Raw genomic sequence first — 27,127 nt, 5'->3', positions numbered from 1 at the left:
TGCCTTCTAGAAGGGCATGAAGACTGACATTGATATCTGACCTGGGAACTGGAAAGTGATGAGGAGCCCATAAAGTGGCTGTACTGTTCATATGCTTTCCCAGTGACTGCATTGCATAGTTTTAATTGCTTTTAATTGTTTCAACATTTCTTATTGCTTGTATAGCTATTTTATTTTGTTTTTTTTTTGGTTTTGTTTATGATTTAATTGTAATTTGCCCAGGCCATGTGAGACTTATATAGAAGTATATATTCCCAATTCCTTGTGTATGACACCAATAACCTTTCAGCTGGTGCGTCATTTTGTGATGTCACACAATGACACAAATGCCAATAAACTAATAAACAAATAATACCATAGAAATGGAAAATTTCCAACTTTTGGGAGGGGGGTGTATGGGGAGGCGGGAGGAAATCTCATGAGATTTATCCCAAAGGTGCTTTTTCAAGAGGCAACTGGACTTTCTGGGGGTTTTTTTTGAAGACATTTTGTTTATCATCCAAGAAGCTTCTTCAGCTTCTTTATACATCCTTCCATTGCCCACCATCTAGTCAGAGCTGAAGTAGCTTCTTGGATTAGAAGCAAAACGTTTTCAGAGAAAAAGAAGAAAGTCCAGTTGCCTCTTGAAAAAGCATCTTTGGGACAACCATGACTTGGAAGATTGAGAATCTCCATAGTCATTCATGAGATTTAGCAATCTCATCTCAGAGATCTTGATGTCTCTTATTTTGTAGAATTTCCAGGTTTTTGTACAAAATCTTGAAAAATTATCTGAGAGAATACAAAAAACTATTGATATTTCAAATTCTTCAAATTCATAATTTTACATTTTAAAATTATTTGTGTTAATTATTTTTAGGTTGTAAGAAAAACAACAAAAGGCAGCCTAGATAATGGCATATTTATGTGCTCACTGTGTAAGCCTTTCCTTACACAGTTTATTGACATGGCTAAGGCATTAATAATATGAACTTTTCCTTCACTTCAGTGAGTGTTTTTGCTTTAAAAGTACACATATATCCACATATTGAGCTATGAAAATTGATAACCTCAGTTCATATTTTCATTACCCTCCATAAAAATTAATATACTCACATAAACAGTTGTTCAAAATTCATAAAACAATGGGCAATAAGCCATGCTCCAAAACTGAAGACAGCAGCATTTATAAAAAAGTTGAAACTCATGCCTATGGCATAGGATAAGCCATTAATAGGAGCTTTCTTTAGTATGTCCCTAATAAAAGAAAATAATTTATATCAATCACAATCAATCATAAAATTCAAAACTGACCACAATTTATTAATTATAATGTTGATTAACCTTATCAAGAGGTGTGGACTTCAACTCCCAAATTCCGGGAGGTTGAAATACAATCTCTTAAAGTTACTGAGGTTTAGAAACACTGAGTTATGTTAATAATACCTTCCTCAGCAGGTCATCTTATTTGTCAAAATATTCTGGATAGAAACATTAAATGTAGATGTTAAAATTTTATGTTACAATTTCATTTGTGTCTTTGGGTGAGCTACATTACTGCTATGTATGCAATGTATATGTATAAGTGTATTTATATGTATGTGTTATATCGGGTGAACGGATGAGACAGAACTCAGGCTTCCATGACAATGGAAAGCTCTTTATTAGACAACTATTTACAAATCCAGCAGTGGCCTGTCTCACAACTAGCCCTTTTATAGGGAGCTGTCAGATGGCTCAGCCAATCGGCTTTGAGTATTTTCCCGCCGGAATGGAGGACCTTGGTGGACCCTATTGCTCCAGTTCAATATGTAACAGTATGAGTGTGTATGTGTATGTTTAGATTCATTCATTTTTATTGATGCTTTTTTAAAGAAATTGTTTTTAAAAAAAATCAATTTAAAGTAGTGACTCCAATGAGGAATATGCATACAACATATATATATATATACACACAAACTCACATACAAAAAGTATTAAGAAATAAAATTCTTACTTGTGTGGTTTATGTAAGCTTGCTTTGTAGTTCTCAAAAAATCTATCTTCTCTTGTTAATGCCACAACAGTTCTTATATTTTCTACAACTTCTGTTGAAATCTAGATTTGGGGAGAAAGGGAAAATATAAGGCATTCACTGGCCTACAAATGTGATGTATAGCAATATCTACCTAAAGTACAAAACCCATGGGATAGCATACTATAAAACATGTTTTTATAATGAATGGCTCATAATTTATCATGTGTAAATCCAGACAATTGTGATTTATTAAACTATTGTTAAATAAACTAGAGTTTAGACAATTATATTTATTGTTTGGTTTATCTCCAAAGGCAATGCAGACCAGCAAGTTAAATCTCTGCCATTCCATTTTGAAGAAATCTTCTACTAGTTAGTTAACTTTCTGAAATCTCTTCACTCTTCCCCTATGTTCTTCATAATGAAGGGAAAGATGGGGGGGGGGGGGTAAGAATTGATGTTTTTTTTCCTCTCCAGAAAGCAAAACAGAAAATATGAGATAAAGTACTTCTTTGTTTTCCCATTCTGCTGAGCAAAGAATGTTAAGCATTGGTGAATTGGTGACTCCCTCTTTGAAAAGGCATTTTTTAGTTTTGTGCAATGAATCTTGCAATGGAGCACAAAGGAATCTTGCAATGGAGGTCAAGGGGAACCCGTGCTTGTCAAATCATTTTAAAGAACAACTCTCAGTAGCTCTAGTCAGTATACAAAAAGAAGGATAGACATTTCAATTGTACAACATCCAGACAGCCAGATTCCTGCAGGCGTGTTTAATTTAGTTTTCAAATTATGCTTCTCCCCAGATTATTTGCTTCAGTGTACAGAAGTTTTTGAGTTTGAGTTAAGTGATTTCATATTGCACTGCCTGAAGTACATTCTGAGAAAGGGTGGCATGTCTATAAATAGACTATGTTTTCCTGAAGAAGCACTACTGAGAAAAATGAAGACTTAAGGACTAATGGCGCGATTCAGCCTGTTCGCACTGGTTCAGGTGAACCACTTATTAAATTACCTACCCCCAGCTGTCAAAGTTGATCCTGGGCACTGCGCTGCAATGGAGAAATGGGCAACAGAGTGGCTGGTATGAGGGAAGGAGAAGGCTGCTTTCCCTCCTCCTTCCCTTGTGCTGGACACTCCATTATCCATTTCTCCATTGGAGTGCAGCACCCAGGATTCACTTTGATGCGGGGGGGGGGGTAATTTAACAACCGGTTCCCACAAGGTCAGGTTGGCTGTCGCAGAAGGTTTGTCCCACATGTGTGGTGGAGCTGGAGTACAGGGATGGGCCATGCCTCCCACAACAGCCAACCTGACCCTGGGCAAACTGGTTGTTAAATTATTTGAATCCCACCACTGCTAAAGACATACTTAAGTAGATTCAGATATTACTGAAATAGTGAATGGATGTAACTCTATGGAAAGTTCAAATCATAGGACATTTCCTGCCTGCTTGTCACCACTATACCCTTAATCTTATCCATAGGTTTATATACGTAGAATATACCCTTCCAGCTTCTTCAAGGGCTTTTTGATCCTGAGCTGCATGACCTGCCATCGATTTCATTTGAAAAGTCTTTGCAACAAGGATGAAGGGAATACAAGCTAGGATGAGCAGCGTTAATTGCCAACCATTTGCAAAAGCAATGATAAGAGCTGTCACGAGTGTGAAGAAAGTCATGGTCATTAAGGCCAGTCGACTTCCAGTAGCCTTGAAAATAAACAAGAAAAACAAATTATACCTTTTCAGCAATAAAGCATTCTTTTTATAACATTCACAATAAGGCTATCTTCTGGGAGAAGGCTTCATGGTATCTCACCCAGAACTATTAGATGCTGTAATAATTGATTGATACCATATAGTATCAATCTGATTTTATATGTTTATATGTAAATATTCAGATGGTTTAGCACATCTGAAGGCTCACAGCCTTTCTTTTTCTGTGAAAACACAATGTATCTATGTCTTGCTAAGGTATAAAGGTATATGCATGGAAAGTTCACTTCAGTTGAAACTGCCCATTGGAATTTGTATAAATGTACTATGGAATTGATGCAGAGTCATTTCTTTATGCATATATGATATCATCTGGCAAAACTGCAAAGCCAATAAATTAGTTGACAAAGTTATAGCTTCAATGCCAAACTGATTCATAGGAACTTGGAGTCTTGTAGAATGTATCATTCACAAGAAGACTATTTTAGAAAGTACAAATAGAATAATTGTCTGAAGACACAAAACAAACATGGACTGATGTATTTAGAATGTGAAAATGATTCAAATAATGGATTTATTTTGCTGTTTCATGCAGCAGTCTCTTATTGACACCAAGATAATTATAATACCAATGAAAATATAAAAATAATAAGCAAAAAACATACTCCTTTAACTTGGGAAGCATCTGTTGAAAGTCTGGTTAACAAAACTCCAATAGCATTATTGTGATCATCAAACCATCCAATTTCCTAAAATCAAAATGAACAAACTGAAATAAGTAAAATTACCAATTACTCTTGTTAAAACTCAGAACCTTTCCTCTTGTATTGAATTATGGTACAAACACGTCTTGGTAACATAACTTTTTTTTCTGCCACGACTCCCTGAAATTGTTTTCATTTAATTCCCAGTCCATTAATGAATCAGATATCTCACTCTTAGTTGAATCCTTTTTTACCGTAATCCTGAATGGTATAATCACAAATTATACCATTAATCACCCACAATAGAGGTGGGTTGCTCCTGGTTTAGCCCAGTTTGGCCAAACCAGTAGTGGTATTTTGGCATGGGACACAGAACTAGTAGTGACCCAGGCTGGCCACGGTTCCCTGGTCACTGCTGTCATTGCTGGCATGTTGTTTAGTAGCGTGACCCATCAAAACCATGGTCCACTAAAGTGCGCCCGATTAAAGCGCGTACCTGACGTCATCAGCAGCGCGACAAATACGACCGCGGAGAAAAAAGGGTGCTTTAAAAAGCGCTTTTAAAGCAAGCCGATTCACATAAAGGTAAGGGTTAGGTTTAGGGTTAGGGTTAGGTTAAGGGTTAGGGTTAGTTTAGGGTTACGTTAAGCGTTAGGGTTAGGTTTAGGGTTAGGTTTAGGGTTAGCGTTAGGTTTAGCATTAGGTTAAGGGTTAGGTATAGGGTTAGGTTTAGGGTTAGGTTTAGGGTTAGGTTTGGGGGGGTTAGTTTTAGATTTACGCGTTAATTTTAAGTTTACCGCTCACAGCGTGCTGTTTTCGTTGCGCTGTGATGACGTCACGTACGCGCTTTCATCGAGCGCGCTTTAGTCTACCGCGGTTTTGTGGTGGAACCGTTTAGTAGTACATGCGCATGCACACTTCACTGTAATTATTCTGTGCATGTGCAAAGAACAATTTACATTGACCTGTGCACGCATGCAGAGCACATGAAGCGATCCAGTACCAAAACTGGGAGTAACCAACCTCTGGTCACAAAACATGTAAAGTCTGTTACGTTTTGTCATCCACTACACTGGTATCAAAATCAGGTGATCCCTCTTGGATGGCATCAAGGTAGCAACTCTAAAGTGTTCAGCCATCTGCTCTCAATGTTGATTTTATTTTATCAATTTAGTTTATTTAGGTTGATGTAACAAAACAATATGTGTCCACACAGGTGGTCAAAAAGTGATAGCTGCAACTGCATGATTGACACATGCCCTATTTTTACTTAAAAAAGGATATGACTTCAATCATATAGTCAAAGTTGCCAACTTGATATTTTATCCATTACTACCTCTTCCCATGGTGCACCCAAATACAACAATAGAGTGGTGGGACAATGAAAAAGTGTAATGGGCTGGAATAGTTTAATACTGAAATGATAGGACCAGCTGTTCATTCAACATAATTTCCCAAATAAAATATAATCATCTTTGAAAGTTGGCATTTGTTGTGTCTACTTTAAAAAAAATAGGGAAGGCGTGCTGATAGAGACATCTGCATTAAAATTTATTTGGACTTCAGTAAGGCATTTGATAAAGTAGTCCATAACCTATACTAGACAAAGTAGAAAAGTGAGGGTTAGACAGCATCACCACCAGATAGATTTGGCTGATCAATATGTGGTCCTCAACGGAACTGTATCTACATGGAGGGAAGTATGCAGTGGAGTACCCCAAGGCTCTGTTTTAGGCCCAGTACTCTTCAACATCTTCATCAATGATTTGGATGAGGGAATAAATGGAGAACTCATCAAATATGCAGATGACACCAAGCTGGCAGGAATAGCCAACGCTCCAGAAGATAGGCTTAAGATACAGAAGGATCTTGACAAACTTGAACATTGGGCACTATCTAATAAAATGAAATTCAATGGTGAAAATAGTAAGGTTCTACATTTAGGCAAGAAAAATGAAATGCACAGGTACAGTATAGGTGGTACCTTGTTCAGTAGTAGTAACTGTGAGAGGGATCTTGAAGTCCTAGTGGACAACCATTTAAATATGAGCCAGTGTGCAGCAGCATCTGCCAAAAAGCCAACACAGTTCTAGGCTACATAAACAGAGATCACGTGTAATACCACTTTATAATGCCTTGGTAAGGCCACACTTGGAATATTGCATTCAGTTTTGGTTGCCATGATGTAAAAAAAGATGTGGAGACTCTAGAAAGAGTGCAGAGAAGAGCAACAAAGATGATTAGGGGAAGAACGAGGAGCCATGTCGCGATGTCACATTGTGTGGTCTCGATACTCCGAGTCCGCCATTGACACTTTTGCCTCTGGATGGTCCATTGAGCTCTAAACCATCCCGTAGAAATGGTGATCAGGAAGACAAAGCCTTGCTAGTCTCAGGGACATCACAAAGTCCCTGATCGACCCAAGGGAAGTGCTTCAAGCCGGTGGTAAACAGGCAGCTTCCAGGCTGATGAAATTGAGACACTCCGGAAGGAAGGAAGTGGAAAGAGAAAGTGAGTCCATCTGGTGAGGTATTTTTTCTATTTTGCTAAAGACTGCCCAAAGAAAATTTTCTTTAAAGCCAAATTAGATTCTTAAGCAAAAGAACTGAGCAGTAAAATTAACCCTAATTGGATTGCTGTGGAAAGCTTTTTTTTTCTTTATAACTATTCTTTGTGGATTGAAGTGCTTGCAATGTTTCTCATTTCCCCTCTTAAAGTGAACGGATTGATTTTTTCTTCTGCTTTTTGTAGCTTTATTTTTTTGACTTCTGGATTAAAACCTTCCTTCTTATTTTAACAATTCTTCCTATTACTTGTTATTAAATCTCACTAAAAGAAATCTAAAGAACTTTGCTTCTTATAAGCCAGAGATAAATATTAGAAAGTGAAAAGTAGCACACTGCCACTCGGAAGTCGGAGGCCGGGGTTTTTGAAACAACATATCTCTTTTCTTTCTTTATTTGACTTCACTGATTTTGTAGCTGAAGGGTTTGCAACTTGTTTACAGAAATTGATAAAGAGCCAAGGGCATGAATTGTTTTCACAGGTGCCTCTGAGAACTATTTTGGCAGGGGAAAGAAAGGCAGGGGGAAACCCTTCTCTTTTGAAGAGCATAAAGGAACTTGTGTTCAAGTCAACCTAAAATAAAAAATAAAAGAGGATTGAAGGGTTGGGTGGCGGTGGCTATTAATTTTTTTTTCTTTCTTCTGTTTTGGAAACATGGATCAATATTCAGATGAGAAAACCTTAAAATTCCAAAATATCTTGGCTGGAATTCAAAATCTATTGGAAGGATATGGGAGAATTGAGAAGAAGTTGGAAAAACTAGTCTTCCTCACAGCAAAAGATGATGGAGTTGGATCCCCAAAAATTAAAGGGGAGAATGAAGATACAGAAGATAAAGATAAGACAATAGATGAATTTATTAATGGAGCAAATGTGGGTGAAAGTGGAAAGAAGGGAATATGGAAAAGGGAATTCTATGAATTGGAGCTCTACCCCAGATTCCAGGACATAGAAGAAAAAAATAGTAATGATTATGGACTTAAGAAGAGACATTTTTTTCAGAAGCAAGATTGACAACCAAAGACAAACCAATTTTAGTAGCAGCTGGTGGGCAACAAGATTATCTGAGAGACCCCTCAAGCAACAAAGTGCAGAGAGAAGTCTATAAAAGCCTTATAAAGGAGATAAAAAGAAGACTGGCACCATAATTGGCAAGAGAGATAAGATTGTTTTGTTACTGGAAAGATACAGGTTGACAATGAAAGTTGATAATAAAAAATTAGTTGATTTTGGTGATTAATAGGTAGGAATTTTGTAACTCTTAAATTGTTTTAGATTGTTATCAAATGTTTACTTGCTAACAATTAATTATGTAAATAATAATGAAATGATAATAGATACAGCGTAATGATATATACATGTATTGGCAATCTAGTAAAAGAAATTTGGATATAAATTGCAAATTGTGACTTGAGAAAAAGACCTATAAATTTTATTAACAAATTTTTATTTGGAACTTGTTATAAAGGTGTAAGGTTTTTTTGGGGGGGTCTGACGAGAGGAGATGGGACATAAATAGTAAATGATTTTTAGCCAATTATAATAACAACAAGGAAATGTCAATGGACATTGTTTAACAATATATACATGCTATGGTATTGGCAAAGGTAACTTGGATATAAATTCTAAACAGTGAGTTGGGGGAAAAAGGGAGGGAAGTTTTAGAAACTTTATTAATTGACTTTTACTTAAAAGATGTTATAAAGGTGTAATGTTATTGGAGGATTTTTTGAAATAGCTAATTCATGCCATTATGTGGTTGGGTCTTTAAGTATGAATGATTTCAGGTAAAAACATGTTCAAATAATTGTAATCAAATGAGAATTGTGGTACATTGATAGTAAGATATACAAAGATTTTTGATTTAAAGTGTATAATCTAATATGAACTATAAGTAAAGACAGTAGAAAAAATGCATGAAAGTTATCTGTAACCAATCGACACGCTTTCTACAAGATATAATGAAGGATGATTCTTTTTTGTGTTTTTGTTCAATTAAAATAAAAAAAATAAAAAAGATGATTAGGGAACTGGAGATTAAAACATATGAAGAATGGTTGCAGGATCTGGCTATGTCTAGTTTAATGAAAAGAAGGAGACATGATAGCAGTGTTCCAATATCTCAGGGGTTGCCACAAAGAAGAGAGAGTCAAACTATTCTCCAAGGCACTTAAGGGTAGAACAAGAAGCAATGGGTGGAAACTAATCAAGGAGAGGAGCAACTTAGAACTGAGGAGAAATTTCATAACAGTTACAACTATTAATCAGTGGAACAGCTTGCCTCCAGAAGTTGTGAATGCCCCAACATTGGAAGTCTTTAAGAAGATGTTGGATAGCCATTTGTCTGAAATGGTATAGGGTTTCCTGTCTAGGCAGGGGGTTGGACTAGAAGATCTCCAAGGTCCCTTCCAACTTCGCTATTGTGTAAAAGTGCTGCTTTCCTCCTACTAGTGATTCATAATGATGAAATTAGTTCTTGGGCCTTCAAATGTTATTTTTCACTATTAAAAGATATGTTATATTTAGTGCTTCCAGGGATATGCAAATGTTCTGTGGGTTAATAAATAAGTGTTTTTGGCAATATAACTCCATTGGAATCTACAAGGATGCAGTGGTACGTTATGTTCCTATATCTTTATAGACAATTCTAGACTATATGGAGTTCTGATAGCTTCTTAAGCATTAGCTATTTATTCAACAAATCACTATTTTGGACTGCAGGAGGCAGTTACTAACCAACCTTGGCAGAATTGGAAAATCAAAGTACAAGTGGATTAGTTTAGTACTTAGATGAGAAAGCATCAGACAATCATAGGGCTTAGATCAGCTTGGAATTCTTAAAACATCCCTTAAATAGGCTTCATATTCTTGTTAAGAAAGGAAAAGAACATCTTATGTCACCTAAATTCACCAGCTTGACTTGAGATTCCCCTTTTATTTTTATAATATTTACTGTTTTCATTCATTAGTAGTCCTTTGATAATGTAAATGGATCCTAGCAATGATGATGTTACTCAGTTTGGGTAATGAGATATCTGCAAGAAATCAGTCAAGCTCAGAGAGCACTAAGGGCCCCTCTTTCAACCCTTAGCTACAAATATTACCATACTATTTGGAGTATAAGACGGCCCTTTTTCCCTCAAAAAAGAGGCTGAAAATCTGGATGCGTCTTATACACTGAATATAGCATTTTTTTGCTTCCTGAAAACCCGCCCCCAAAATGGTCATGCATAGCCTTTAGGAGGCTTATAGAGTGCTCCTGGGGGCTGGGGATGGCAGAAGTGAGCAAAAAATGGGTGATTTTTTTTGCTCAATTTTGTCCCCCGAGCTCCCAGGACCACTCTATAAGCCCTCTAAAGGCTATGCATGGTCTTTTTTTGACAAAAATGGGCCCATTTTCACAAAAAAACTGGCTGTTTTTTGTTCATTTTGGGGGGCCCACCCTCCAGGAGCACTCTGCAAGCCTCTTAAAGGCTATTCATGCCCTTTTTTTGAAAACAAAAGGGCCTGTTTTTGTGAAAAAATGAGCCGTTCTGGGAAGATCTTTTTTTTTTTAATTTGCCTCTTCAAAATCTTGGTGCATCTTATACTCGGGTACGTCTTATACTCCAAAAAATGCGGTATCTTTTATTGGTGATCCAAACCTGTCCCCAAATGGTCTTTCTTTCCCTTTCCTGCTTTCCAGGTTTTGTTACCTGCTGCAGCAAGGCTTTGAAAGAAAGAGAGCGCAACCGCATTGTGAGAGCTTCTCCAGACTTCCCAAAAGTGAATCCCTGCAAAAGGTAAAGACAAAACTTTTAGCTTCTTATTTTTTAGAAAAGGACCATTATGATCTGAAGGAAGAATATCCATTAAATGAGTGGGTGGCAGTTTCAGGTATTTATTAATGCAGAACTTAACTACAAATTCAAGAAATAAAGGCAGAACCATATCAAAGATTAAGAGGGTGGGGAAATCACTAATTATAATAATGATTGTGTGTGATGGTGCAGTGGTTAGAATGGACAGGCTAACTCTGTCCACTGTCAGGAGTTCAATCCTGACAGGCTCAAGGTTGACTCAGCCTTCCATCCTTCTGAGGTCAATAAAATGGGGACCCAGATTGTTGGGGCAATATACTGACTTGGTAAACTGTTTAGAAAGGGCTGTAAAGGATTATGAAGCAGCATATAAGTCTAAATGCTATTGTTATCCCAAGGAACTGTCTGATGAAATTAGAATAAAAAGGTAAACAAAGAAGCACATTCAGTGTTGAGACTACCTGGATGCATATATTAAGATAGCCAAAGCAGCAAGAATGATATACATGTTATTTATGGGATTGCAATGATTTATGGGATTCCATCTAATAAAGCATAGCATCAAAAGTCCACGTCTTTAAATGGAAAGCCTTTTTCATGAGTAATTTTGTACTGTATACAATCCTCTCTTTCTTATAGGATGCTCCTTTGTGATAATTTCTTATTAAGTAGGTCTTACTTACCTGGATTATATAAGTTATTAAGCTGATCACTCCCAACACCAGAAACATGATAGAATATAGGACTGTCTTCTGACTTTTCTTTACATCGTCTTGTTCTTGGAAAGCCTGAGTGGCAAGCATAGTTTTAATCACCAGCACAAGAAGCCATTGCAGTTAAACTTTCTGTTTAGTTCAAATTATGACAATTTCCTGCAAGTTAATTTTCCCAATTTTCCTGTATGTTACCATCAGCTATTCTGAACAGTAGACTATATTTTACATGAAGAATTTGAAACCAATTTTAATTCAATGACCACTAATCTTTAATTCAGATTATAAGAAATAACCGTTAGATAGCAGCAGTGTGATATAAAAAAGTTGACCTCTTTACCACTGTCTAGTGATTGCATGGAGTTTTGCAAGCCACATTGATAGCTCCAGTGGTGGGTTGCTCTTACCATCATTACAAGTACACTGATCACAGTCTGCTTGTGCATGCACTGCATGTGCGCTATGAATGCACCTGATGTGCACTGTGCACACATGTGCAATCCACCTCACCTGCGACAACCAGTTGCTTGTTGGGGTTTGTGCAGGCACTGCATGCCTTTGTAATTACAATGGGTTTTAATAAAAGGATCCGTGCTGTTTTGTCCCATACTTGCACATTTCAAAGTGGTGGTGGGCAAGAGTGTATCACCGAAGATCATATGCAGTGACCACCAGTGGCCAACAACAAAAAAAAAGATTTTTTTGGGGGGAACAAGGAGCCGAGGAGTTCTTTGTTGTGTTTTCCACAAGGGACGACACTCTCCCTCTCTGTCCCTCTCCCTCTCTCTTCCTCCCTCTCTCCCTCTCTCCCCTTTTCTTTTCATCTCTTCCTTGCACGTGCAAGCAAAATAATTTTCTGGGCCTGGATCACAGTGGCAGGGACAGCCACTCCTTCCGCTGCCACCACTGAGATGTGGCTGTGCTGCGGAGAAGAGCCACGCTGTGGAGGAGACTCCTTAACACTAGACCCAGGTGAGCTGCAGTCCCATTCCCCTCCTTCCTGAGCCAACATGAAGGGGACTGCAGCTCGCCCTGACCTGAGTCTAGCGCTGAGGAGTCTCCTGCACAGCGTGGCTCTTCTCCACAGTGCAGCAGAAGGAGTTGCTGTCCCCGCCACTGTGATCCTGGGGTATTTTGCTTGCATGCGCAAGAAAGAGATGAAAGAGAAAAGGGGAGAAAGAGAGAGAGAGAGAGCAAAATGAAAGAGAGCTGGAAGGAGAGAATGGAAGAGAGGGTAAAGAGAGGGAAACAAATTAGAGAGAGAAGGGGGAGAGGGAGAGAGAAATGAAAGAGAGCTCAAGGGAGAGAATGAGAGAGAGAGAAAAGAGAGGGAAACAAATCAGCGCTAAAGCCACCCCTGTCCTCCCTCCCTTCCTCTCCACAACCTTCCCCCGAAAGCTTTTTCCCACATAATACCAGCAGCCATTTCATTTCCACCAAAGTAGATACATACACACACACATGCGCGCCACTCACACACACACCAAACAAAAAAATAAAATAAAATAAAAAATGGCAGAAATGGAGAAAGAAGCGAGACCTCCAGAAAATAAAAGAAGCAGGAAGCTGGCTCATCCTGAAAAAAGGGAAATCAATGAAGAGATGAAAGTACATCTCTGTACTCCCCCTTTATTATCACTGTATTGCAAGCGAGAAGGGAAGAAAAAGGGAAGAAGGGTAGCATTGAGTTACAGGAAGAACAGTGCCCTTTACTATGAGACAGAAGAACTGTGTGCCTCACCTACTTTTAACCTTGCTTAACTCTCCTCGAGCGATCATAAAACACCTTAGAAGTCAGACTAGACTAGATGAGGCACACAGTTCTCCTGCCTCATATTAGAGGGCGCTTTTTAGAGACTTTTTTAAACAGCTAGGCAGTCATTCACGGTGAGGCATAGTTAGCTAGCCTCACCTCAGCACTCTCCTTTTTCCTTTTACATTTTTTCACCTTTTCATGATGACAGTGGTGAGGCTGTGTCTCCCCTGCCTCCCCTGACTGCACGTCACTGGTGAATAAAATAGTTCAATCAATTCTATTTTTAATTTATATCTCCTTTCCCATGAAAAATAATGTTCAGTGTGAGAAATAAAATACTGATATATAATTTTTTGGCTGAACCAGATTAATGTTTTTGTTTCTTATGTAGAGAAAGCACTCTATCATTGGGAGATCCTGATGAGAAGATCAGAGGTTTCCCCAAGATATGCTGAACAAGATGGCAGCTGAGAAGTGTAATTAACGCCTATTTTTATATGTGGATCTTCAATTGCACTGTCTAGGTTACCATCTTGACTTTTTTTCATCATTTCCTGCGATACCCCGGATCTTTTCCATAGACACGAGTGCTCTAAAGCAGTGGCCTCCAACTTTGGCAACTTTAAGACTTGTGGACTTCAACTCCCAGAGTTCCTCAGCCAGCAAAGATGGCTGAGGAACTCTGGGAATTGAAGTCCACAGGCCTTAAAGTTGCCAAGGTTGAAGACCACTGCTATGAAGTTTCAAGAAAGGACACTTGACCAAAGGATTGTTCTAGACCTCACTTTCATTTTGAAGAAAAGATTATTTTGTTATTTAGATTTAAAGTTGAAATGTATTTAAACATATTGAAACTGGGCTGGAATTGTGGAGTATTATTAAAGCTAATCAAGTATCATCAACTTGGCAAACTGCCATTCATTCATCTTATAGTGCATGGGCAATACTCCCCCTCCCCCAAGACTGCATTTACAGAAGAATAATCTACAAGTAATCCTCAAGTTATAACCAGAATTGGATTCTGGAACTTCACAGTCGTTGTGATTTCCATCCAAATTATGATCTTTTTTATTGTAGTTTTTAAGCAAATCACATAATTGTTAAGTGAATCTGGCTTTCCTAATTGATTTTGCTTGTTGAAAACCCCCTATATCCAAGTGCCTGAATCACAATCACATGATGTGTGAGGAATGATTGCAAGTCACTTTTTTCAGCACTATCATAACTTTGAATGGTTGCTAAACAAATGGTTATAAATCAAGGACTACCTGGGGCAGATGTATTCTGCAGGGTCAAATTAAAAGGAAGTGGGAATTCCATTCTTGTTCTCTCTTTCTGTATATTTCCCTTTCTTCTCTCTCTTTCTCAGCTTCCTTGCCAGTGGCTTCCTTGCCAATGGCTTTTGAAATGAGTTATGTAAGGCATTTTATTGTTCTATTAGAATTCAATTTATATATCTGTTTGTATGATGACTATATCAGAATAAAATTCAAAATGCAAACCAGAAAAAACAAGAGAGAGTACAGTAATATTATGTTCTGGGATACTCTCTCCTGTTTTATACCATCTTGGAGGATAATTCAATCACATGGATTAAGATTATTAATTTCATTTGGGAGGAATGATTTAGAATGTATTTTTTTTGAAAGATAGTGGAACTGGGATGATGAGAAAATTCAAATGCCATTGGTAAAGCCTTACCAAAAAAAGAAAGAAATAGAAGCATTGAATGGTTCTAAACATACCCCAATGATTTTACCAAACAGAACTGCAAAGGCAGGAGTAACACCTCCACCAATGGCAGCAGCAACGATCCCAATTGCTATGTAGCAGAATTCAGGCTTATTCAGAGCCAGGATCCTGGTGTAGGGAACATCTGGGAGAGTCTCTTTCTGTAAAGAGAGAAAATTCCCCTTATCACCAACAAAATTACAGCATTGAAAGGAAACCGACGTCTGTGTTCAAGCCCAGTCATTTTTATGATCTCAGACAATGAATACAAGTGTTAAAAAAAGAACAAAAACTCAATTTATATCAAAATCTGTCCACAAAGGTCACTAAAAGTAAGAGAAAGCCCTTATGAATGGCAACATTTCTGCATGAATCGTTCTTTTGTGCTACTAATCTGTATGGCTTAGAACAGTGATGGCTAACCTTTTTGTTGTTGTGACAGCATCTATGGACACCTGCACTCAGAATGCAATGTATGTACGCTCCCTCCCCGTGTCCCATTCCTTTCACATGTGTGTGTAGCCCCCCCCTTTGCTCCCCCTCCCCCTGTGCATGCATACGCAATCCCCTCGCATTCCCCCATGCCCCGTTTTGGTCCTGGTAGCCTCCCTGCAATGTCATGGAAGCAAAATCAGGCTATAGAGGGTCGCTCTGCCCCCTGCACTCCATTTTGTGCCTAGTAGTCCTCCCTGCAGCCCCCTGGGAGCAAAAATGGTCCACGGGGAGCCTGCACCGCAACCCTGTGTCCCATTTTGGGCCTCAAAGACCTCCCTGCATTTATGACCCATAGTGCAACCCCCCTTGCACACCCTGCTCACCCATGCATGTGCGCACAACCCCCTTCTCCCCCATCTGTTGCACATGTGCACCTGTATACCATTTGCATTCCGCCCCCACACATGCACATCAGAGATCTAAAAATCAACTGACCAGAGGGAGGTGAACGCGCATGTGCGATGGGTCGCGGGCCCACAGAGCGAGCTCTCCATGCCACCTATGGCACACGTGCCATAAGTTTGCCATCATGGCCTTAGGATCTGTTAACTGTACATTAACCTCCCGTTCTTATTATTTTAGTGTCATGTGTTTCAGATGAAATTTTAATGTAGCATTTAAAATACAATATAATTCCAAAATCTAGAAGTGAAACACATTCCTAACTGGTTTTCTCAAGTTGTTCATATTGTTTGATATATATATTATTATAATTACCAAACACAGGACAGGGGTAAATGAAATTCAATGTCAATTTTTCCTAACAATTTGTGTTTCTTTAGTCATGAATTTATCTAAAAATAAAATCAGGTGCATGGATAAATACAAGACATTTAGAACAAAGCTTTTCTTATAACTCTGATTTGTTACTAGAACCAAAAGGCAAGGATACCAATTTCCACCAAGTACTTACAGAGGAGCCATGTTTTTAACAAAGAAGTTATTTTAGAAATAATTTTAATACTAACCACACGGACTTTCTTTGCTTTCTTCTGTTTTTTTCTCCTTTTTCTTTCAGAAAATCTTTTAGTAGAAGCCCTACTGAGTGAAGGTCTGTTGGATACTCTTCGTAAACTTCCATACTTAGCTACTTCTGAGCCACCATTAGAACTCCCCAAATCATTTAGATCTTCTGTTTCATATAAATCTTCTTTCTCTGAAATGTCACTATTTTCATCCTCAGTCTTAAATTTTGTTTCTTCATTTGATGTTTCACTCTCTGGTTCTTCTTTCTGGTAATTCTAAACATTTATAAAAAGAAAACAACTTAGAAAAAAATAAATTATCAATTTTTCTAATTACAGCTTATGAAAATTAAATCTACAGATAGTCCTTGACCTACAACCATTGCCTTAGTGACTGTTGGAAGTTCAATGGCAATGAAAAAGTGACTTATGATTGAGCCTCACATTTACAACTATTGCAGCATTTCCATGGTCACTAGATTGTGATTTGGGCACTTGGATTTACAATAGTCCAGCATCCCAGGGTTACATCTTTGCCAGTTGGCATCACACGAGCAAAGTCAATGGAGGAAGTTGGATTCACTTAACAATTTTGTGATTTCCTTAATGACTATAGCATACAAAAAAAGTCATGGTTGGCTGGGTATTTTTGGGACAAATCCATCTACCTTAAAGCAGTCAAGGTTGAGAAACACTGGGCTATGGTAACAGAATCTTAACTACATTTACCTATGTCTGAAGCATTACTTTATTCATTTTCTAACATATCTGGAACCATAGAGAATCCAGTGGCATTCTTGGGAAAAAGACAGAGTGATATTCTACCAGTTTGGACCAGTTTGCCCGAACTGGTAGGGGAAATTGCGGGCGAGTCTGCCCACCCACCCTGGCTCTATTTCATCCTATTTAGGGATATTTTGTGTACAAGCTCACACATTTGCAAACTGGTAGGGAAGGTAAGTGAAAACCACCCCTGGAAAAAGAGATTATTGTGGAAGTGAATGTTAATACTCTATAATATGACAGATCCAAGCAACTGGTAAACATTCAGATTTTAAATTAAAAAAAAAAACAACCATAAACAAAAATTATTTAGGTGCACATGTAGCTTAAGGGTAATATTTCTTTGACCCGTGGAGACAGCCAATAACATCTCATTAACTTTGCTTGACTATTATTCAGTATTATGGAACAGTGGGCTTCTATTTTCCTGTACCCTATTTTGAATAGCTATAATATTTATGTCCACATTTAGTCAAAGTACAGTTATCAATATGTAAATCTGGACAAATATAGCTTTTCTTGAAACAAGATAGTTTTAAAACATCATTTATAAAGGTGGAACATTTCCGCCATGTGGTTAATGCTACATTGCATTTTACCCAAAATGGACAATTCTAGACTCTCATAGTTAGGATGTGGGAAAGGGCAGAAAGAGCACACCTGGGAATTATCCTTATAAAGCATATAGTATCACATTTAAACCAAGCTATTGAATTTCATTACCTGCTGCATTACAAGGGCATAGTAAACTCCTTTATGTGCCATGAGTTCACTATGTGTCCCTTGTTCGATAAGAACACCCTTCTCAAAGCCTGCAATAACATCAGCTGTCCTGATTGTAGAGAGTCTGTGAGCAATTACAATGGTGGTGCGCCCAGCCCTGGCCTTCAAAGAGGGATAAAAGAAAAAGAAATGGAAAAAAAGAACAAGCACCTTATCTAAAAGATGATTTTTTTCATAATACCATCCTACATTTCTTCATGTATAGAGATCAATAAAAATTTTAGCTCATGATATAAATGATTTATATTTCTCAAATATGTTGCTGTTAACTCACTTAGTTGGTTTAACCAAACATTCTAGTGGTTATTTATATTTCATATTTTCTGTCAACATAGTATATTTGCAATCTATAGTTGTTTAGATATGGTTGATCATATAATGCAGATTTAAAATTCACTTATAGCTAAACTAACCTGGTTAATATGATGCTACACATTTCATCACTGATAGAGTGCTTTAAATCATGGCTATTCCTTCACACCAATTTAGGTTTAGTATGGGACAACTGTGAAAGACCCATACAGTTTTTGATTTGCCATTTGGCAACCAAAGATAACTGCTTTCAAGATCTCTAGTTAACAATTTCGAAGATGCTTTTTTTCAAAAGGCAACTGGACCTCCTTTGTTTTTCCTTGAAAATGTTTTGTTTCTATCCAAGAACTGAAGAAGTTTCTTGGATGAGAAGTGAAACATCTTTAAGGTAAAACCAAGAAAGTCCAGTTGCCTTTTGAAAAAAGCACCTTTGGGAGAACCATGATTTGTGTGACTGAGAATCTTCATCCATAGACATTTAGCTTTAACTCTGGCTTGCAGTGTTTTTTTAAAAAAGAAATCCCTTGTCTCTCCACTTTGTCTAGTATATATTTGTCTAGTGTATATCATATTGTTCCTGACCCCAGCACTGGGACCAGGGAAATTCAACAGACATATACTTTCTGTTTTGTGGAAATGATTGCAACTTTTTGTTGGGGAGACTATTATGGCTTCATTGTAATCTCATAATATATATTTATTGTGTAGTTTAAAATTTAGAAAAATGAGTTGGAAGGGACCTTGGAGGTCTTCTACTCCAACTGCCTGTTTAGGCAGGAAACCCTACACACCTTCAGACAAATGGTTATCCAATCTCTTCTTAAAAACATTTACAACTTCTGGAGACAAGTTGTTCCACTGATTAATTGTTCTAACATTACTATTCATTAATTAGTAATTTATTATAATTATGTTATTTAATAATTCATTAATACTATCAATTATTAATATAAGTTATGTAAATAATTCACTACTTCTTAACTGAAAACTACTTAGGAGCATTCAAAATGTCTAAGTAGCTATCAAAAAAATAAAGGAGCCACTTTCCAAATTTTCAGGCCTTCCTGAATTTATCATCTTAGATTTTTGGTCTTATGTCTAGATTGGATTTTGATCTATTCACATTCCAGGAATGATGAAAATACTCATTATCATTCATTTTTATATTTTAGATCATTCTATAGTTAAGGCTTATTAAAATAATGGAAATATTGTCTACATCATGCAGATTTCACTTTCTTTTTGTTGATTGGAAATAATGGGAGACATCATCATCTGGATCTGATTAAACAAAAGTCCTGGTTTGGTAGATTTGATAGATTAATCATGGGATAATTTTGGGTAGTGTAGCTTCAGTTAAGCTGCTAACTTTCTCTTTGCAGTGAGTCCTTTTATAAATGGAAACAATATCCTGATTCATAAAAGAAAGCAAGAACTGGAATGCTAAAGGGAAATTACTGACTCTTTTCTCTGGAAAGTTCATTGGTGCTAACAGAATAACCACAAGATGAATAGTTAATGAATCACCTTGTCAAAAATGACTAATACTGAAACTTATGTTAGAAGAAAACACACATAGATCCACACATAGAAGCATTAATAAAAGCACACCCATCTGTGCACTATCCATTAATAATACTTTTAGAAATTCAGTTTTGAGCCTTGTAAAATGATTGGAAGCTCTTAAATGAAATGATAAGCTTTGGGTATGTTATTGCTTTTTATTTTATAAGGTTAAAAATGTCATTAGTATCTTTAAGGTAGTGTAAAATGGACTTTTTTTTTTTAAAAAAACAACCATCCAATATAGGCCGGATATAGGTTTTATTTGTACATAATCTTTAAACCCATAATCTTTAAATCCAAACAAGGTTGAGTCTGGTAAAAAGTTGTAATAAGTGCTGTGCCTATTGTTCTCCATTCTGAAACACTGAAAGATTGATATATTTTAGCACTTTTACTGTTAGGTGATTTTTATTTTACTATTACAATAGACATAGCATTTCAGATATGCTTTATCATCTAAGCAAACTGGCAAAAACGTTTGTTTAAAAACATTAACTGTTTCCTACTTTGGACTTCTGTTAAACAAATCTTTTTTCCCATCCTGCAAACTTTGCTACATCCTTATGCAGTGGTGAAATTCAATTTTTTAAAATTACCGGTTCTGTGGGTGTGGCTTGGTGGGCATGGTAGGGGAAGGATACTGCAAAATCCCCCTTCCCACCCCACTCTGAGTCCAGCCAGAGGTGGTATTTGCTGGTTCTCCGAACTACTCAAAATTTCTGCTACCGGTTCTCCAGAGCCTGTCAGAACCTGCTGAATTTCACCCTACCCTAATGCTACACTTTCTCTTAGAATGCAGAAGATCTTCATACTACTGAGGAAGCTATATATGCTCTTCAACATACTTTTGCCCTTAATTGATTGCCTGTAGTGTACGTCAACACAACTGCATATATATTTATCTGTGTCCTGAAAACAAGGGTGTGTCTCTGTTTTGTTTTCCTTGTTTTATTTGTACTTCACTGCTTCATTTCATTTATTGTTTCAATTCAATTATTGCACAGTCTCATCATTAAATACATATTTTACCAAATACATATTTGAGTAAAAATTTTCTTTTTTGAAAATAATTTGATCACCTGTGGATGTGTTTACTTGCATTTATTCACCAACAGGCTTTTAATTCCTTAAAGTAATTCTTTATGTGTAGCTGAAGCGCTACCCAATCATATTTAATGAGGCATGTTTACCTTATCAAGTGCTGCTTGGACTATAGATTCACTCTGATTATCTAAAGCAGAGGTGGCCTCATCCAGCAGCAAGATCTTGGGGTTTCTGGCCAGGGCACGAGCAATAGCAATACGCTGTTTCTGACCCCCACTGAGCTGGGCTCCTCTTTCTCCAACCATGGTATTAAATTTCTGGGATATTCAAAATATAGAAATGAACACTGTCATGCTCATAGGTATTTGTGAGAAAAGATTATTAGCATTCAAGCAAGCATATTAAATATATTAGCCAACCACACAATAGGGGCCTGCAGGTGCACATGGGATGGACACACACGCGTGCGCGTGCGTGCGCGCGCGCACACACACACACACACACACACAAACAGAGTTTTAAAGCAAACAGAGCACTTTCTAGCTGCAGACTCTTTCTCTTGAATATAGGAATGGCTTTGTTGCTCTCTTGACATTTTGATCATATGAACTGTGCCAATAGTTTTTCTCTCAAAATCTCAGGGATAGCTTGATATGAAAGACAAGGAAGATTCTTAAATAAAAAAAGGAAGTCCCATGTTGGCATGTACTGAGTAAAATTAATTCATTTGTATGAATGTGATATAAATACAACACTTCATTGTTCTACTTCTGAGCTACTGAATTGATTCTTAATGTTTCCAGTGTGATTAAAAATTGCCATTTCTCAAAAGAGAGTGTGTCTACTCAGAGTATACACAGATGCACAAATCCACCTTATAATTAACCATAATTAAACAAAGTCAGTCATTAAATATAATTACCTATTGACTGTAAGAGCTGCACAATTGAGACAGCTAGTTCAATCTTCATTACAACAACAACATATCATACTATGATGATTGAATATTCAGTAGACATAGCAGCTAATAATCACATTCAAGAAAAGTTTTGGAAACACCCATGTAAGATGAATGAGAATGCCCTTGATTTCATATTAATTTAAGAGTCTACCGTGAAAAGTATGTGATCTGAGGGTTATTTTACCAAGAAAACCAAAGAAAATTATATAATAACCCTTTAAAAATTGACCTGATTCCAAAATATCAAGGCTTAGAAGGGAAGATGAGCTTGAGGAAAGAAGAAAGTGCAGTGAGATTTCTGTTTCTGGGACCTCTCTATATTTACTAGTCTGACTGTCACTACAAAGACATTTTGCATTTCTTCATGTGGCTTAAAATTACACTTTGCATTCTCTGAGGTTTCCATATTATTTTCAAAAGCAAAACATTTAATATAATAGATGATTTCTGGGAGATTTTCAGAAAAAAGAGTAAAGATTTCTGACATGATTGGCTAAATACTATAGAAAAAAATTGATTGCCCATAGTATCCACTCTAATTTTGACAGTTGACTGAAAAAACTTGGTGTCACCAGGATTTGTACGCAAGGTCATGAATGTTATTCTGCTGTAGAACACAAAACAAAGCTCAGAATTATTTAATTGGATGTCGTTTGCATTTGGGTCTATTTGGGGAACTAGGCCTTATTATAGAACAAAATAGACCTCATAAACAAAAATTTTATTAGAAGTTTCTAATACCTGACCAGCATGATATTAAATATTGTTCATAATCTTGATGATGTGATATATTGAAACACTCAAAGGGATATACAACACATGCAAATATATAACTTTGAATGAATGTAGTATAATGTTGTAAAGATTACTAGCCCAAATTCTGATTTACAATATCTGCTTCAGGATTCCAGAAGGATAGTCAACAGAATACATGGATCCTTCTCTTCTCTCTCTTCCTCTTTTTGTAATAAAGTTATCCAAAGCAATACTGTCAAAAGTTAGTAGGAACAATGTGTCTGATTTAAAGAAAAACATGACCTCAAATCTCCAGAAAAAGGAAAAATTTAATAACAGAATTTTAACACTTGAAGAACTGCAATTATATTTTAATTTTAATCAAGGAATTAACTTGCCTTTTTTCATGACTGCTAAGATTCACTTCATACATCCATTAAAAAAAAGTGTGATGACCTATGAAATTTCAATAGCTATTGCAACTTAATATATAGTTTTGATTTATGAAGTTCAGTTTTGACTTCAATATTAATTATAAAATGTAACTTTAATTTCTGAATACATTTATTTGGTACGTTTTAAAAATGCATCTTTGCCTCTTGCCATGTATGTACTTGTTAAGTAAAATTTATTTAGGAGCTTAAAAAGTTATGAAGTTAATATAACCACCTAAAATATTGTGTAGAATCTTGTATAATTTATTAAGGAAAACAAACAAAAAATAATGTTATAGGGATTGAGGCTATTCATCTCAGAACACCCAAAAATTTCAGTGTTGCTTTGTTTTCATTTGTTATAATTTAACAATATCTTTATGTTTTAAGTTGAACCAAGCTCATAATAATTCCTAATACTTGGTTAAAGTGGTTATCTACTGTATAGCTCAGAATATTTTAGTGCTATATTTCTATGTTTTATTAATTTTATTGTAATTTCTTCATTTTATTATTATGAGTAATTGAGAATTGGAAGTTATACAAGTTTAATAAATCATTATTAGAACAGGTATAGCGTTGCAGACTGCATGAGCTTTATACTTTTTCCTCTCAAGCATATGAAACATTTCAAATGTGAATTTTAATAATATTGTCATGAAAATTCATTTAAGTTAGTTTAATAATATTATAGAACATGCTCGAAAGAAAAATTATGTATAGGGGTAAGTGAAAAGTGTGCTTTATTGTTCACTAATAAAAATGCATTCTGCTTTTTTGTCTAGCTAGCAATAGATAAAGATCAGAGGAACATCTCTCCCTCTCTCTCTCCCTCTCTCTCTCTCCCCCTCCCTCCCTCCCTCCCTCCCTCTGTGTGTGTATATGTGTGTGAGGGTGTGTGTACACATGCAAGCCCTTCTGTGATGCGGTGCCAATATTTTTACTACTGGTTCGTGCGTGCTCCTGCGCATGCTTGCATGCATGTGTGATGCTTCCATGCACAGAAGCATCTGGGCAGGTGGGCGGAGCCTCCTGCTGCTGCTACTACCAGTTCGCCCAATCCAGGCTGAACTGGGAGCAACCCATCTCTGATGCCCTTGTGAAAACAGGCAAAATATCAGTTGAAGCCTTCTCCCTTTAGTATATTTTTCATGTGAATAAACAAGGTGGGACTTTGATCCCAACATTCTGCATTTTTAAGCTTTTTGCAGAGATCTCTGTTCCAGGATTGTTGTTGTTTTAATTATTACAGACATTCCTACAGTGAGTAATAATGAGAATTATTAACTTAACAATGTCTGATTGGCTATAGATATTAGATACAAATAAATTATCTACATAACAAAGTGCCGTGTTAAGGTTAGTTGGATAAAGTATGCTGTGCTTAAAGAAAAGATATGTGGTAGAGCACATAAATGAGGGAGGGGAAACAGATTATTCCATCCTTACTAGAGGTTCATCCTTACAAGAATGTGAATAGCAATAGCAATAGCAGTAGACTTATATACCGCTTCATAGGCCTTTCAGGCCTCTCTAAGCGGTTTACAGAGAGTCAGCATATTGCCCCCAACAATCTGGGTCCTCATTTTACCCACCTCGGAAGGATGGAAGGCTGAGTCAACCCTGAGCAGGTGAGATTTGAACCGCTGACCTGCTGATCTAGCAGTAGCCTGCAGTGCTGCATTTAACCACTGCGCCATCTTGGCTCTTGAAAATCGTGCTACTTACATCAGGAAGCTTCATTATGAAGTCATAAGCATTTGCTTCTTTGGCTGCTTCTTCAATTTCAGCATCAGTAATATCCTCTCTGCCATAACGAATATTGCCTGCAATTGTGGTAGCAAATAAAACTGGTTCTTGGCTTACAATGCCAATGTTTTCCCTCATCCATTTGATGTTAAGGGTTCGAACATCATGCCCATCTATGGTAATCTGAAGAAAAGAAAATAGAAGTTTGTAAGAGCCACCAGTGTAGATGTTTGATTACTAGAGTAATCAAGTAGATATGTATTACTAATATAATACAGTTTTTAGATGCTGCATGTCAGCCCTGATTTAGGGATTTATTTTCTGGCAAATCCAGAAGCTCCAATAGAAGATATCACAGTTGCCCTTGCATTAAAACGAACCTGTCCTTGTGATGGATCATAAAATCTTTGCAAGAGTTGAATAGTAGTGCTTTTCCCACAACCACTGGAACCAACAAGAGCAATGGTTTGTCCGGGTTGTATTTTTAAATTCAGACCTTTAAGAATCTGGAATTATTCAAAATATAAATATATATTTAAAATATTTTAGGCTTAATACAGTACTATAAATCATGCCTGCAATACAGGAAAAATATACTTGAAGATTATCTAGGTTTTTTTATTTAATATTTTTAGTCAGTAAAACATTCTAAAAATGAAGGACTCATTTAAGATATCTAAGAAAGATCCTTTATCTTCTATAATTGCACATTTTTATTATTGCTAGAGTATTTTTATTTTGTGATGAAACTTGTAATGAAAAATTTTTAAGCCCTTTTCCTGATCGTAGAGAAAACAGCTTTAAACATTTCTTTTAAATGGATAAAAAGAGGAAGAAAAAAAATCTGTCTTACCTGAATATTTGGTCTAGAAGGGTAACTGAAATAGATATTTTTGAATTCAATTTCTCCTCTGAGTTTATCCAGCTTGAATCCATCAGTGGAACTGCTATCTATGGGACGAGGCTGGAAAAATAATTGGAAAGAAATCTATAATTTTTATAAATACAATATAACACAGGAATTTTTTTTCCAATGTTAAAAAAGTATGAGATGTAAAGTATGGAAATGATGCATTACTTTTCTTCTTACAGAATTGCATTTCTGGGAACTATAGCTGCCTTTTCAAATAAGAATGGATTTCCTATAAATTTCAAAGTCAGGGCTTGACTATATGTGAATAAATACCAATTAAGACTAATTAGAAACAACCATATTAAGAATGTCATTTGTGCATCCTGTTATATTCATACAATTGTCATGTGCAAGCAGCTACTTGTGAATAGGTTCAACTAGATATTTTACTGCTGAACACCTATTTACAAGAATCTTACCAGATTTCTGCCTTCCCTTGGGAAATGGCATATCTAGAGCTAAAGATTTGACCTCAGACATTTTCTCCTCCTAACCAATTCTTTACTCCTCCTAGAGGGGTCTCCTCTCCTTCTGCCAGTAATTCCACTCCATCAAAAACCAACAAATTAAGTGTTCTAAGACTTAACCAAGGGTCGAAACAAAGATAGGAAACAATTCTGTTCTCACCTTCAGTTCATATACTTTCATTCATAACTACCCAATGGACAATTTGCTGCTTTGAAGTTATAATAGTAAATAAAGAAAATAAAATACAATAGAATAAGAAAAAGAAATACAGAAATGAAGTGCTCAAATATCCATAAATATATTTATATATCATAGCTTGTAGATACCTTTTTGATTATTTTAAAGACTTGGTAGGCTGCTCCACGAGCATTGGCCACATTCTCCAAATTGGGGGAAGCCTGTCCAAGGGCAAATGCACCCATAAGCACAGAAAAGAAAATCTGTCAGGTAAAAGAGGTAAAATAGTTAATACAAGTGATCAATTCTGTGGATTCAATTAATAAACCAGCAGAGTAATAACAGACAGTGTGAGGGTATAGGGTGCTTAGAGTTATAGTGCAGCAACTCTGGCGGTGCATGGTCTCTATATCCAGAATATTATTATAGTACTCATAGCTTGATTTAAAAATAGTTTTACAATAATAACAATTCATAATATGATTGTTTCATATAATCAGTCAGCACCCATGTTCTATTTATCTGTTTTGATGAATGCTACCTTAATTCAAAAGTAATTTTTCCACCAAGAATAATTTAAAATTAATAATATGATTTCCAGCACAGATAATCTTGCTGAGTATATGCTGCAAGTAAATAATCATGTTTATATGCTCTACAATGAATTCCTTTAACTATTGGCACCTCCACCATCTTGAGATTATTATTACTAATATATTGCTTGGAAAAGAAAAGCAACCGAATGCTACATGTAACAATTTGT

At 36.5% G+C, this 27,127-nt stretch overlaps 1 protein-coding gene across 1 annotated transcript in view; it reads right to left on the bottom strand.

Annotated features, from left to right (window-relative positions):
- The window catches only part of ABCB5 (ATP binding cassette subfamily B member 5), a 45,826-nt gene that overhangs the window by 8,541 nt on the left and 10,158 nt on the right, over positions 1 to 27,127 (bottom strand). Inside the window, exons 10-23 of the mRNA XM_087712772.1 lie at positions 26,514 to 26,627; positions 25,660 to 25,770; positions 25,187 to 25,312; positions 24,786 to 24,989; positions 21,074 to 21,244; positions 17,946 to 18,107; positions 16,443 to 16,715; positions 14,994 to 15,140; positions 11,463 to 11,567; positions 10,675 to 10,752; positions 4,376 to 4,459; positions 3,501 to 3,704; positions 1,976 to 2,076; positions 1,096 to 1,236 (exon numbers count right to left, since the gene is read on the bottom strand). Coding sequence (XP_087568898.1) covers positions 1,096 to 1,236; positions 1,976 to 2,076; positions 3,501 to 3,704; positions 4,376 to 4,459; positions 10,675 to 10,752; positions 11,463 to 11,567; positions 14,994 to 15,140; positions 16,443 to 16,715; positions 17,946 to 18,107; positions 21,074 to 21,244; positions 24,786 to 24,989; positions 25,187 to 25,312; positions 25,660 to 25,770; positions 26,514 to 26,627 — 2,021 coding nt within the window. The remainder of the gene's footprint in view (positions 1 to 1,095; positions 1,237 to 1,975; positions 2,077 to 3,500; positions 3,705 to 4,375; positions 4,460 to 10,674; positions 10,753 to 11,462; positions 11,568 to 14,993; positions 15,141 to 16,442; positions 16,716 to 17,945; positions 18,108 to 21,073; positions 21,245 to 24,785; positions 24,990 to 25,186; positions 25,313 to 25,659; positions 25,771 to 26,513; positions 26,628 to 27,127) is intronic.

Source organism: Thamnophis sirtalis, unplaced genomic scaffold (genome assembly GCF_051295495.1).
Source record: "Thamnophis sirtalis isolate CommonGarterSnake01/CBP01778 unplaced genomic scaffold, rThaSir2_p1.2 scaffold_4, whole genome shotgun sequence".
In the NCBI taxonomy this organism is placed as follows: Eukaryota; Metazoa; Chordata; class Lepidosauria; order Squamata; family Natricidae; genus Thamnophis; species Thamnophis sirtalis.
Note: the sequence above shows the minus strand (reverse complement) of the source record. Positions and strands in the feature narration are given on the sequence as shown.